The sequence below is a fragment of the Danio aesculapii genome, chromosome 16 (assembly GCF_903798145.1).
Source record: "Danio aesculapii chromosome 16, fDanAes4.1, whole genome shotgun sequence".
In the NCBI taxonomy this organism is placed as follows: domain Eukaryota; kingdom Metazoa; phylum Chordata; class Actinopteri; order Cypriniformes; family Danionidae; genus Danio; species Danio aesculapii.
In genome coordinates this window covers 7,850,150-7,864,693 of record NC_079450.1, presented here as the reverse complement: position 1 = coordinate 7,864,693, position 14,544 = coordinate 7,850,150, and the positions used below count along the sequence as shown (strand labels likewise).

The following is a 14,544-nucleotide window of genomic DNA, read 5'->3' as shown; positions in this document are numbered from 1 at the left end:
CTGCTGTGATTAAAGTCAAGTCGGGCTTTATTGTCATTCCACTACATGTGTGGACATACAGAGCAACAAACTAGTGTCTTGCGGGACAAAGACGCCACATAAATTAATCTTAAATACAAACACAACACTAGACATAAAAGCCATTTAAAAAAAAAAACTATGCATAACTAACATATATTATGGGATACTTAACTATACACATGAGACAGGCTACACAAGTACTTTTACATGAGACTGAACAAAGTTGTGCAGGATATTCTGCAAGAGATGTATTGATTGTGAATATTGTGCAAAAGAGTTATTTATGGTTGAAGCAAGCAGTGCAACATGATTGTGGTACATTTATTAAACATCGTTTTAGAAATATGTACAGTATAGTGCATTTTACTATAGTATACTTCAAAAAATGTGTAATATTTGCTATAAATTACTGTATTATTTTTTCATCTGGGATAGTCTAAATGTTTCTGATATTTAAGTTATTTGCATTTAGAAATATATACAGTATAATCCATTTTACTATAGTATGCTTCAAAAAATACTATAATATTTATAAATTACTATACTATTTTTTCATGTGGGATAGCCTAAATGTTTCAGATATTTAGTTCTCTTACTTGCATTTAGAAATATATACAGTATAATGCATTTTACTATAGTATACTTCAAAAAACACTATATTATTTATAAATTACTGTGGTATTTTTTCATCTGGGATAGCCTAAATGTTTCAGATAGTTATTCTATTTACTTGCATTTAGAAATGGAGTACAGGCCAAAAGTTTGGACACACCTTTTCATTCAAAGGGTTTTCTTTATTTTTATGACTATGAAAATTGTAGATTGACACTGAAGACATCAAAACTATAAATTAACACACGTGGAATTATATACATAACAAAAAAGTGTGAAACAACTAAAAATGTCATATTCTAGGTTGTTCAAAGTAGCCCCCTTCTGCTCTGATTACTGCTTTGCACACTCTTGGCATTCTCTCGATGAGCTTCATGAGGTAGTCACCTGAAATGGTCTTCCAACAGTCTTGAAGGAGTTCCCAGAGATGCTTAGCATTTCTTGACTCTTTTACCTTCACTCTGCGGTCCAGCTTACCCAAAACCATCTCCATTGGGTTCAGGTCTAGTGACTGTGGAGGCCAGGTCATCTGGCGCAGCACCCCATTACTCTCCTTGGTCAAATAGCCCTTACACCACCTGGAGGTGTGCTTGGGGTCATTGTCCTGTTGAAAAATAAATGATGGTCCAACTAAACGCAAACCGGATGGAATAGCATGCCGCTGCAAGATGCTGTGGTAGCCATGCTGGTTCAATTTTGAATAAATCCCCAACAGTGTCACCAGCAAAGTACCCCCACACCTCCTCCTCTATGCTTCACGGTGCAGGCATGTAGAGTCCATCCGTTCACCTTTTCTGCGTCGCACAAAGACATGGTGGTTGGAACCAAGCATCTCATATTTGGACTTATCAGACCAAAGCACAGATTTCCACTGGTCTAATGTCCATTCCTTGTGTTCTTTAGCCCAAACAAGTCTCTTCTGCTTGTTGCCTGTCCTTAGCAGTGGTTTCCTAGCAGATATTCTACCATGAAGGCCTGATTCACAGTCTCCTCACACAGTTGTTCTAGAGATGTGTCTGCTGCTAGAACTCTGTGTGGCATTGACCTGGTCTCTAATCTGAGCTGCTGTTAACCTACGATTTCTGAGGCAGGTGACTCGGATGAACTTATCCTCCGCAGCAGAGGTGACTCTTGGTCTTCCTTTCCTGGGGCGGTCTGCATGTGAGCCAGTTTTTTTGTAGCGCTTGATGGTTTTTGTGACTGCACTTGGGGACACTTTCAAAGTTTTCCCAATTTTTAGGACTGACTGACCTTGCCATAATACAAATTCTAGCAGTGTATTGAGTAGGACTATCAGCTGTGTATCCACCTGACTTATGCACAACACAGCTGATGGTCCCAACCCCATTTATAAGGCAAGAAATCCCACTTATTAAACCTGACAGGGCACACCTGTGAAGTGAAACCCTTTCAGGTGACTACCTCTTGAAGCTCATCGAGAGAATGCCAAGAGTGTGTAAAGCAGTAATCAGAGCAGAAGGGGGCTACTTTGAACAACCTAGAATATGACATATTTTCAGTTGTTTCACACTTTTGTTATGTGTATATAATTCCACATGTGTTAATTCATAGTTTTGATGCCTTCAGTGTCAATCTACAATTTTCATAGTCATAAAAATAAAGAAAACTCTTTGAATGAAAAGGTGTGTCCAAACTTTTGGTCCTCTATAGGCAGTATAATGTATTTTACTATAGTACGCTTCAAAAACACTATATAGTTTTTATAAATTACTATACTATTCTTTCATCTGGGATAGCCTAAATGTTTCTTATATTTATTTAACTTATTTGCATTTAGAAATATATACATTACAATGCATTTTACTATAGGAAGCTTCAAAAACACTATAGTATTTATAAATTACTGTGGTATTTTTTCATCTGGCAAAGCCAAACTGTTTCTAATATTTATTTAACTTATTTGCATTTAGAAATAGATACAGTATAATGCATTTAACTATAGTATGTTCAAAAAACACTATAGTATTTATAAATTACTGTGGTATTTTTTCATCTGGCAAAGCCTAAATGTTTCAGATATTTATTTCACTTATTTGCGTTTAGAAATAGATACAGTATAATGCATTTTACTATAGTATGTTCAAAAAACACTATAGTATATATAAATTACTGTGGTATTTTTTCATCTGGGATAGCCTAAATGTTTCAGATATGTATTTAACTTATTTATATTTAGAAATATATACAGTATAATGTATTTTACTATAGTATGCTCCAAAAAACACTACATTATTTATAAATTACTGTGGTATTTTTTCATCTGGCAAAGCCAAAATGTTTCAGATATGTATTTAACTTATTTGCATTTATAAATAGATACAGTATAATGCACTTACTATAGGATGCTTCAAAAACACTATAGTATTTATAAATTACCATGGTATTTTTTTCATCTGGGATAGCCAAAATGTTTCTGATATTTAGTTCTCTTATTTGCATTTAGGATTATAGACAGTATGCATTTTACTAAAGTATGCTCCAAAAAAACACTATAGTATGTATAAATTACCGTGGTATTATTTCATCTGGGATAGCCTAAATGTTTCAGATATGTATTTAACTTATTTATATTTAGAAATATATACAGTATAATGCATTTTACTATAGTATGTTCAGAAAACACTATAGTATTTATAAATTACTGTGGTATTTTTTATGTTTCATATATTATATATATTTTTATATATATTTTCATATATTATATATATGTTTCATATATTTATATATATATATTTTATGTTTCATATCTTAAATGTTTCATATATTTATTTCTTTTATTTGCATTTAGAAATAGATACAGTATAATGCATTTTACTATAGTATGCTCCAAAAAACACTACATTATTTATAAATTACTGTGGTATTTTTTCATCTGGGATAGCCTAAATGTTTCAGATATGTATTTAACTTATTTATATTTAGAAATATATACAGTATAATGCATTTTACTATAGTATGCTCCATAAAAACACTACATTATTTATAAATTACTGTGGTATAAGTTCATCTGGGATAGCCAACATGTTTCAGATATTTAGTTCTCTTATTTGCATTTAGGATTATAGACAGTATGCATTTTACTATAGTATGCTCCATAAAAACACTACATTATTTATAAATTACTGTGGTATAAGTTCATCTGGGATAGCCAACATGTTTCAGATATTTAGTTCTCTTATTTGCATTTAGGATTATAGACAGTATGCATTTTACTATAGTATGCTCCATAAAAACACTACATTATTTATAAATTACTGTGATATTTTTTCATCTGGGATAGCCTAAATGTTTCAGATATGTATTTAACTTATTTATATTTAGAAATATATACAGTATAATGTATTTTACTATAGTATGTTCAAAAAACACTACATTATTTATTAATTACTGTGGTATTTTTTCATCTGGGATAGCCTAAATGTTTCAGATATTTAGTTCTCTTATTTGCGTTTAGAAATGTATACAGTACAATGCATTTTTATTATAGTATGCTCCAAATAATCTCTAATATTTACTATAAATGACTATGTATATATTTTTCATCTCGGAACAGCCAACATGTTTCAGATATTTATGTCAAATGCTTTTTTTGAAGGATGAAGGATAAGATGGCGATTCCTCTGTTCGTCCTGTTGGCATTGTGTGTGGACGTGTGTGCCGTGTTGTCCATTGGTGCCATCCAGCTGTCTCCGTCCTTCATCAATAACTCCTTCATCCTGCTATGGTTGGGTGGATTGATCCGAACATGTCTTCTGCTCTTCATCTCCTTCTCATACTCTGGCAGTCCGGTGTGGATGAGAGGATTGGAGGGTGTTCAAACGGCTGTAATCCACGGTCTTCTCTATCCAGTCTATATCTCTGTTCTCTGGGCATGGGGCAGGTCTACTGTGGAGCTGGTGTGGGGTTGGCACTCTTGGCAAGGCGTAAGATGTGCTTTAACACATATTCTATGTCTAAAGTGAAGATACAATGTGTGTTATATTCATATTTTATTATATGTTATGTAGGGGTGTAACGGATCACGGTTGACAACCCACGGTTCAGAACACAATACATTTTTTTTACTTTACTAAATTTGTACCGATCGCAGAGAGAGTCTCTCATGTCATTCAAATCACATGTGTGAAAGCGTTTAGGCTTTCCTGTTAAATATGATGATGATGGAAGAACTTGTGGTAGGTTATTCGAGATATGTTGGGTTTCTTAGGTTATTAAAGGTGTTTTCTGTCAATACTTCTTTAGCCTGCATTAATGCATTCAATGTAAGCGGCATGGTTCATCATTAAAAGATCGGGATCTCAACACCCACACAACATAAATGATAAATGATGGTGATTTGCTTATGTTTATTAATTTTTTAAACGGCTGCATTCAAATCTGTGTTTGATGAACGCAAAAATCAAGAAAGAGATTCAGTCTTTAGTTTGCAAACAGTCAAATAACACAGAAATACTGGGAGAACAGTTTAGATCAAACCACTGATGTTTATGGTAAAGATTAAAATCATCATCATATGCGTTGAACTTGGCACTCAAAAATGAAAGCTGTAGGTAGCAGTTACATTATTTAACCAATAGGTGGTGACAACCAGCCATCAAAAATATGCCACTGAATAATTCTTCAAAAATGATGCATCTAGCAATGAAACATGAAGTTTTATGAGTGAATAACTGAATCATTTATTGAAAATGAGATTAAAATTAAATATGGGTTGTACAAATTATAATGTTAGATTTATACATTTAGCGTTATCAGCAACAATAGGAGCAACAGGGAATATTTCAGTTTATTTTTATTCAGCTGATAATTTTCGTATTTTATTTTTATTAAAAATACAGGTTCTAAATTCTGTTTGTTAAAACCGAAAGAGTCTTGTGGTACTGTTTTTGTAATAAATGGAAAGTAAATTGGTCTTCTTCTCTTTTTGGCTGATCCGAAAAATGGTCCGATCCGTGACTATAAAACTATATTATGCTCCGAACGGTGAGATTTTTGATCCGTTGCACCACTAATGTTATGTGCTATATTTTATGTGTGTTTTAGACATTCAATTCAAGTAAAAATGATTAGCCCTCCACCTGTGATTTATTATTTTTCTTTTACAATTATTTTTAAAATATATGTTTAACAGAGGAATTTTTCACAGTATTTCTGATAATATTTTTTCTTCTGGAGAAAATCTTTTTTGTTTCATTTCGGTTAAAATAATTAATAATTATTTAAATAATTAAAACCATCATTATACAATGATTTGCCTAATTACCATAACCTGTCTAATTAACTTAGTTAAGCCTTTAAATGTCACTTTAAGCTGTATAGAAGTGTCTTGAAAAATATCTAGTCAAATATTATTTACTGTCATCATGACAAAGATAAAATAAATCAGTTATTAGAAATGAGTTATTAAAACTATTATGTTTAGAAATGTGCTGAAGAAAATCTCTTCTTTAAACAGAAATTGGGGAAGTAAATATACAGGAGGGCTAATAATTCTCACTTGTTCATTACAACTGAATGTGTAAATTTAAATGTGATTATATTTCAGCTTGTGCAGGGCTATTTTGTGTTGGGTTTGTCTCTCCTAATCTGGAAACGCCATGTACCCACTATCCTCCCGACTGCAAAAAAAGAGAAAACAGAAAAGAAGGGCAAGGCTTCTCTGCAAAGGCTGCTGGGATACATGAAGCCTTTCAGTGGACGCTTTGCAGCCGTCTTCTTCTTTGTGGTCATTTCTTCACTAGGTAAAACTATACTTACGTGTTGTGGGTTAGATATAAATGCACGTTTTGGTATTATTTATTATTTTAACAAGTCAGTGTGACATGGTGACTCAGTGGTTAGCACTGTTGCCTCACAGCAAGAAGGTCGCTGGTTAGAGCCCCGGCTGGGCCAGTTGGCATTTATGTGTGCAGTTTGCATGCTCTCACCGTGCTGGCGGGGCTTTCCTCCGAGTGCTCCAGTTACACACTCATTCACAAACATACACTACAGCCAATTTAGCATATTCAATTCATCTATAGTTGAACAGGCGCTACAGAATTGTATATAATTACTGTATTTATGTGGAATATATATGATTTATGCCAAATAAATAAATGTTTTTCTTTCTTAAAATGTTTGTCTTGTTTCTAGTCCAAATTTCTACATTTTAAAGCCGATTTTTCTTGGCTTACTGACAGATTTTTGTTTGTTTTAAGAAAAAATGTGGGGAAAAGATTAAAGAAAAGGTGAAAACAAGACAATTTTACTTGATCTAAGAATTTTTGGATATTTGGACTAGAAACTAGTCAAAGCAGTGTAAGAAAAGCATTTTTTGCATTGTGATCACTCAATTTCTGTACCTGAATACTGTAGGGTGTTTTCACACCTGTTTTGTTCCGAAACAAGGATTAAAGTTGTTACAATGTTGCACTTTGTTCTTGGTGCTGTTCGCTTTCACACCGCAAAGTTTCTAAACGGACCAAAAGAGTTAAAACAAGTCACGTGCGAGTAAACTCTCCTCACAATGATCATAGTTTCATGGTTTATTTTGCAGTCTCACTCATCTGTCATGCGTCCTTATTATTTTAATTTATGATGATGAGCTATAAGATATTATAAGCAAAAAGCTGCACTTTCATTTTAAATGGTGACAGCCACAGACATCGTCACCAAATATAAATCAGAGGTAAGACTCTCTCATGCTAGAATTATTCATTATAGGCTTTACATTATAGAGAGAAATAACCGATAAACCAAGAATGCCGTTCGGTTAGTTTTCCTAACAGATAAACAGCTCTCGTTAATAGTTAACATGCTTTCACTTTTATATCTGACATGAAACGCACATTTACAGGTAGGAATGACATCTCACCCTACTCCTAATTCTCTCTTCATATAGCTGTATATAGCCTATGCCTATTACATATCCATAATACACTGTGATATAGCCTGGTTCGCATCATTTTGCTTTCTCACTACAATCGATCCGCTCCTGAGTTCGTTTCAATCGAGCCAAGACCACCTCATTCAGACCAATTGTTTTCGCGCGGATCCAAGAGCGATTGCTGGATTCACATATGCCAAACGAACCACGCTAACTAGGTTAACACGCCAGGTTCTGAAACAAAAGTCTAGGTGTGCTTGTACAATATAGCCATACTTTAGAATGCTTAGTTTAAGCAAATTTGATGAACGCGATGGAATGTGTTGATGAATCTAAAGGGAGTCGCGATGTACTGCGCGCGTTGTGTGTATGTGTATGTGTGCGTGTGTATGTTCCCTAGCAACATGTCCGTATCCCTCAAAGTTGTTTAGAATTTAATGTTTAGAGATGGTGTGACCAAAGTCCCTGTAAGAATTCTATAGTCTTTGGTGTGACACAACGCGTTGTACCTGTGCGTGCCTTTGACGCTTTGATGCTGCTTACGTCCTTGTCGCAGCACCAGTGGCACTGAAATCCATATGCTGATTCTGTGATTCTGCTTGTGAGAGACTGTTCTCACTCTCAGGTCACATCATTCAAAAGAAAAGGGCCACAGTCCCGATAATGTCAACAGACTGGACTGTCTTAGCAACTGGCTGAATGTTAAGGAAGACTAAACAAAATTGTTTCTACTTTATAATTAATGTTCTCAACTCACCAATACAACTTTACAATGAGCACAATTGTTTGTATTCATTACTTTATTATTATAATTTTCCAATTTCCATATTTGCAATGCCTGTATTATTATTTTTTTCTTTATTGGCATTGACTGTTTTGAAATTCAAATGGCACGTACATGCCTGTGTTTTTATTTCTGTAATAAATATGGCTGTCAAGCCAATAGTTTGAGGATCTTGATGGTTTATTTCTTCATGTATGTTGTTTACATGAAATCTGTGTTACAAGTTGAGCAAAAATTCTGATAAACAATCATATTTTGAATTTAAGCAGTTTCTTTGTCTTGAATTTAGATTAATTTTACATGTGAATAGCCAAAAAAGTTTCCGTTGTTTAATTGCGATTAATTGCAAGAAAAAGTGTGATTAATTAGTTATTTTTTTTTATTTTTAAATCGATTGACAGCACTAATCTATTTCAATGTGAGCAAACTGCAAGCTATTTCAGAGAACAAGAACATGCTCATTCACATGTATATGTTTCATGCACAGGTGAAATGGCGATTCCTCATTACACTGGTAAAATGACTGACTGGATCATGAATGAAGAAGAACCTGAGGCCTTTAACCACGCTATCACTGTCATGACCCTGATGACCATTATGAGGTGAGACTAAAAAGACAAACTTGTATGCTCATTTGGCGGCACGGTGGCTCACAGCAAGAAGGTCGCTGGTTCTATTCCCGGTTGGGTCAGTTGGCATTTCTGTGTGGAGTTTGCATGTTCTCCCCGTGTTGGCGTGGGTTTCCTCCGGATGCTCCGGTTTCCCCTACAGCCCAAAGACATGAGTTATAGGTGAATTGTGTGAAGCTAAATTGTCAGTAGTGTATAAGTGTGATTGAGTGTGTATGGATGTTTTCCAGAGATGGGTTGCAGCTAGAAGGGCATCCGCTGCGTAAAATATATGCTGGAAAAGTTGGTGGTTCATTCCGCTGTGGCGACCCCAGATTAATAAAGGGACTAAGCCGAAAAGAGAATGAATGAATAATGCAATATTATATTTCAGATGTTTGACTAAATGAGCATACAATAAAGTGCAGTACTTTTGACTGGAAGTCTAGGTTTTCGAAGGGAAAGCTTCTAAAATGTTTGCGTTTCCGCAGCGCTGTGTGTGAGTTTGTGTGTGACCTCATCTACAACATCACCATGAGCCGAATACACACGTCCATCCAAGGACTCGTCTTCCAGGCTGTACTGAAACAGGATATTGCTTTCTTCGATAAAGCTACCACAGGTAAAACTACAGTGCTGTTTTTTATGCAGTGAATAGAGGTCGACCGAAATGGGTTTTTTAAGCTGATATTTCTCTCCAATTTTAATTTTTTCCTTCTTCATCTAATAAAATTTATCAGGTGACCTATTATGCCCCTTTTTAAAAGATATAAAATAAGTCTCTGATGTCTCTGATGAGTGCGTATGTGAGGTTTCATCTCAAAATACCACAGTTTTTTTATCTCTCTCTGAAACTGACTCTTTTAGGCTTTGATCTGAATTGTGCCATTTTAGTCACTGTCGCTTTAAATTCAAATGAGATTATGCTCTTTTTAGGGCGGAGCTACAAATACCCCTTTATGTTATTAAACATTGCTTAAATTAAGCCTTTATCGAAAAACTAAATCAAATTTCATGTTTGTTGATCAAAAAGCTTTATGTAAAAAAGTGTGCCCGCACCTAATTATGTGTATTTATATATTGTAAAATACACACACACATAAAAGCAAAACTATACAAAACTTTTTTCTTGTATATATATTTAAATGTATATATAATTTATTTTATATACATATAGATTTATGCCTAAATATAACATTTTCTCAAATATATGCATGTAGTGTGTATGTATATATATATATATATATATATATGTGTATATATATATATATATATATATATATATATATATATATATATATATATATATATATATATATATATATATATATATATATATACACGAGATAAGATAAGATAATTTAGCAATTTTTAATCTTGCATGAGAAAACTTCTCAATATTCTACAGCGTTTTAAATGACAAAGTATAAGATAATTTTGCAGTTTTTTAACATCTAAAAATGTTACTATATTGTTCATTTAAGATATTATCATTCTTATAGTTAAGATAATTGGATTATTTTGCACTTTTTTTTTTTGCAAGCCAAAAGTTTTTTTTCACTGTTAATGCTCTGTTAACCATCTGTTAATGCAAAGCTAATTCAGTAAAGCTAAAATGTTTTTTTTTTTTTGAAGTAATTGTCCTGAAAGGAAAACTTCTATATTTTTGGTAGTTTAATTAGAAGAATATTCTACATAAAAGTAACAATCATTGTTATGTTTATTATATATATATATATATATATATATATATATATATATATATATATGAGCAATATCACACGAGTAGCAGTGTGATATGGCTGTATATCGGCAGGCCAAGGTCCCTAGTGTCCCACCAATGCCGAGATATACAGCCATATTGCACTGCTACGAGTGTGATATTGCATTTAGACAACAGTTTGACGGCTTAATCATGTATATAAAAAAGAAAATCAAACATGGAGAGTCTAAAAACCTTTTTGTAAGAGGAACTACTTTCTTTCACCGTACATTCACATATGCAGCTGACCGTCAAAACAGCAGAAACCATTGCTACTTCACAAACGTTGCTAGTATTTGAACACTTCTCTAGCGTAATGTCTAAAGTGATGACAAAACAGGTGATTTTGCTCACATTTTAGGATGATGAGGCTGAACGGCATGAAATGCCATCAGTCTACAGAGATTTCCCAGTATTTCTCTGTTGCAGTCAGGAGATCACAATAATTAACCCAGAAAAAGCCAACGCAAAGCAAACACTACCAGATTACTATGGTATAAACACAGCACTACAACTTACAAAAGAGAGAGATCGACTTGTCACCTACCTGAATGTCACCCACCTGTTCTGTAATGATTTGTTCTGCTGTAGTTTGAAACAAATGTTTTTCTCCCCTAAGGACTTATGAGGTCTCTGTCGCCCACTTGTGGCAGTACGTCAACCATCTTTGCTCTGCTCAGTATGACAGGCTGATTGCTGCCGACTTGCTGAATCTCCAAAATTATGAATATTTAAAATAGGCACTATCTTTATAAATAAACTGCATAGTTGAAATCTAAACAACTACATTCTCGACTAAAAACGCCTAAAAAAAGTACATTATGTTGTCCAACAGCTGCAATATTTGTCAGACTGTAGTCCTCTGCTTGCCACTCTTCTGGGCGGACTAATACACAAGAGTGAAGAGGCTGTAGGACTGCTGATATTACCTTAATCTATTGTTTTGGAAACGATTAATCATAATAAATTTTCACCCAGGCCAGATGTCTTAATCCCTGTTTTAATGCATGCACTGTGGCTGGTTTCTTGTTCAGGGGACATCGTGTCTCGCATCACAACCGACACAAACACCATGAGTGAGTCTCTGAGTGAGAAGCTGAGTCTGCTGATGTGGTACTTCATGCGGGTCATTTTCCTCTTCGGCTCCATGTTAATGCTCTCCACCAGACTTTGCTGCTTCACTCTGCTTGGCCTCCCCGTCATCTGGATCATCCCGGAGATTTTTGGACGGTTTTACCAGGTCAGATTGAAATTTCTTCAAATCTTGGTCTTTTGTGTAACAGTACAGAGAGAAACAAAAAATATATGGTCTATTATTATTTCCTTCCACAATCCACTTAGGCCTTGATCACACCAAGCTTGCTTTCTCATTGAGAAGTGCCTTTTTAATGGTTTTCTATTGGTCTTTTTTATTCTCCAGTCAAATGAAAGCAGAGGCGGGGTTTTTGTTAAGGTGACAGCAGTGTTTGTGTTGTCAAGATGACTACAGAGACTTTTAAAGATGGAGGAGAGACTAGTTATCGCTGTTTTGAATTATCTGGAGCTATTTACAAATCATGAATATTACAATATTATTAATATTACAATTATAACAATATCAATTGGCGTCACATTGGCGCATTGGATAGCACTGTTGCCTCACAGCAAGAAGGTCGCTGGTTCCAGTCCCGGCTGGGCCAGTTGTCATTTCTGTGTGGAGTTTGCATGTTCTCCCCGTGTTGGTGTGGGTTTCCTGCAGGTGCTCCGGTTTCCCCCACAGTCCAAAGACATGCGCTATAGGTGAATTGAATAAACTAAATTGGCCGTAGTGTATGTGGGTGAAAGAGTGTGTATGGATGTTTCCGTGTACTGGGTTGCATCTGCTGTGTAAAACATGTGCTGTGGCGACCCCGGATTAATAAAGGGACTAAGCCAAAGGAAAAAGATTGAATGATGAATATTTTGTAGAATTGCAACATTGATATGTGTCCAATCCGACATTACGAGAAGCGACACCTCATCGACACCTGGTATATGGTAGCAGTGCAAGGCTGATGAACTAGTTCAGATCTTTTGTACCTATAAATAAACATTGACATGTGGCTACAGTGCATCCGGAAAGTATTCATAGTGCTTCACTTTTTCCACATTTTTTATGTTACAGCCTTATTCTGAAATGGATTAAATTCAGTTATTTCATCAAAATCCTACACACAATACCCCATAATGACAATGTGAAAAAAAGAGTTTTTGAAATTGCTGCAAATTTATTAAAAATAAAAAACCTGAAAAATCACATGTGCAGAAGTATTGACAGCCTTTGTCGCGAAGCTCTAAATTGAGCTCAGGTACATTCTGTTTCCCCTGATCATTCTTGAGATGTTTCAGCAGCTTCATTGGAGTTCACCTGTGGTAAAATCAGTTGATTGAACATGATTTGAAAAGGCATACACCTGTCTATATAAGGTCCCAGGGTTGACAGTGCATGTCAAAGCACAAACCAAGCATGAAGACAAAGGAGTTGTCTGTAGACCTCCGAGACAGGATTGTCTGAGGCACAAGGCTGGGGAAGGTTACAGAAAAATTTCTGCTGCTCTGAAAGTTCCAGTGAGCACAGTGGCCTCCATCATCCGTAAATGGAAGATGTTTGGAACCACCAGAACTTTTTCCAGAGCTGGCCGGCCATCTAAGCTGAGTGATCGGGGGAGAAGGGCCTTAGTTATGGAGGTGATCAATAACCCGATGCTCACTCTCCTGAGCTCCAGCGTTCGTCTGTGGAAAGAGGAGAACCTTACAGAAGGACAACCATCTGTGCAGCAATCCACCAATCAGGCCTGTATGGTAGAGTTGCCAGACGGAAACCACTCCCCACCTGGAATTTGCCAAAAGGCATCTGAAGGACTCTCAGACCATAAGAAACAAAATTCTCTGGTCTGATGAGACTAAAATTGAACTCTTTGGAATGAACGCCAGGTGTTATGTTTGGAGAAAACCAGGCACCGCTCATCACCAGGCTAATACCATCCCTACAGTGAAGCATGGTGGTGGCAGCATCATGCTGTGGGGATGTTTTTCAGCATCAGGAACTGGAAGACTAGTCAGGATAGAGGAAAAGATGAATGCAGCAATGTACAGAGACATCCTAAATGAAAACCTGCTTCAGAGCGCTCTTGACCTCAGACTGGGGTGACAGTTTATCTTCCAGCAGGACAATTACTCAAAGCACACTGCCAAAATATCAATGGAGTGGCTTCACAAGAACCCTGTGAATGTCCTTGAGTGGCCCAGCCAGAGCCCAGACCTAAATCCTAATGAACATCTGTGGAGAGATCTGAAAATGGCTGTAAACCGTCACTTCCCATCCAACTTGATAGAGTTTGAGAGGTACTGCAAAGAGGAATGGACAAAAATTCCCAAAGACAGGTGTGCCAAGCTTGTGGCATCATATTCAAAAAGACTTGAGGTTGTAATTGCTGCCAAAGGGGCATCAACAAAGTATTGAGCAAAGGCTGTGAATACTTCTGTACATGTGATTTTTCAGCTTTTTTTATTTTTTATAAATTTGCAACAATTAAAAAAAGTTCATGGGGTATTGTGTGTAGAACTTTAATGAAATAAATGAATTTAATCCATTTTGGAATAAGGCTGTAACATAAAAATGTGGAAAAAGTGAAGCGCTATGAATACTTTCCGGATGTACTGTATATCAATAATGTATCGTGGGTGGAATTATCACAATAAAGCAACATCGATATTTTGTCTCCATATTTTGTCGATATTTATAATGTAAAATAACACTGTGCATTCTTTATTGCTGATTAACTAGAATAATCCTATTCACATTGCAGATTCTGCGATGTGACCATTGCAAATGCACACATTACAATATTGA

The 14,544-nt window shown here is 35.4% G+C and overlaps 1 protein-coding gene across 1 annotated transcript in view; it reads left to right on the top strand.

The window, feature by feature from the left end:
* tap1 (transporter 1, ATP-binding cassette, sub-family B (MDR/TAP)) overlaps nucleotides 1–14,544 on the top strand; it is a 32,502-nt gene that overhangs the window by 955 nt on the left and 17,003 nt on the right. The window contains exons 2-6 of the mRNA XM_056474797.1: nucleotides 4,250–4,577; nucleotides 6,200–6,395; nucleotides 8,791–8,905; nucleotides 9,403–9,533; nucleotides 11,708–11,913. Coding sequence (XP_056330772.1) covers nucleotides 4,251–4,577; nucleotides 6,200–6,395; nucleotides 8,791–8,905; nucleotides 9,403–9,533; nucleotides 11,708–11,913 — 975 coding nt within the window. The 5' untranslated portion in view covers nucleotide 4,250. The remainder of the gene's footprint in view (nucleotides 1–4,249; nucleotides 4,578–6,199; nucleotides 6,396–8,790; nucleotides 8,906–9,402; nucleotides 9,534–11,707; nucleotides 11,914–14,544) is intronic.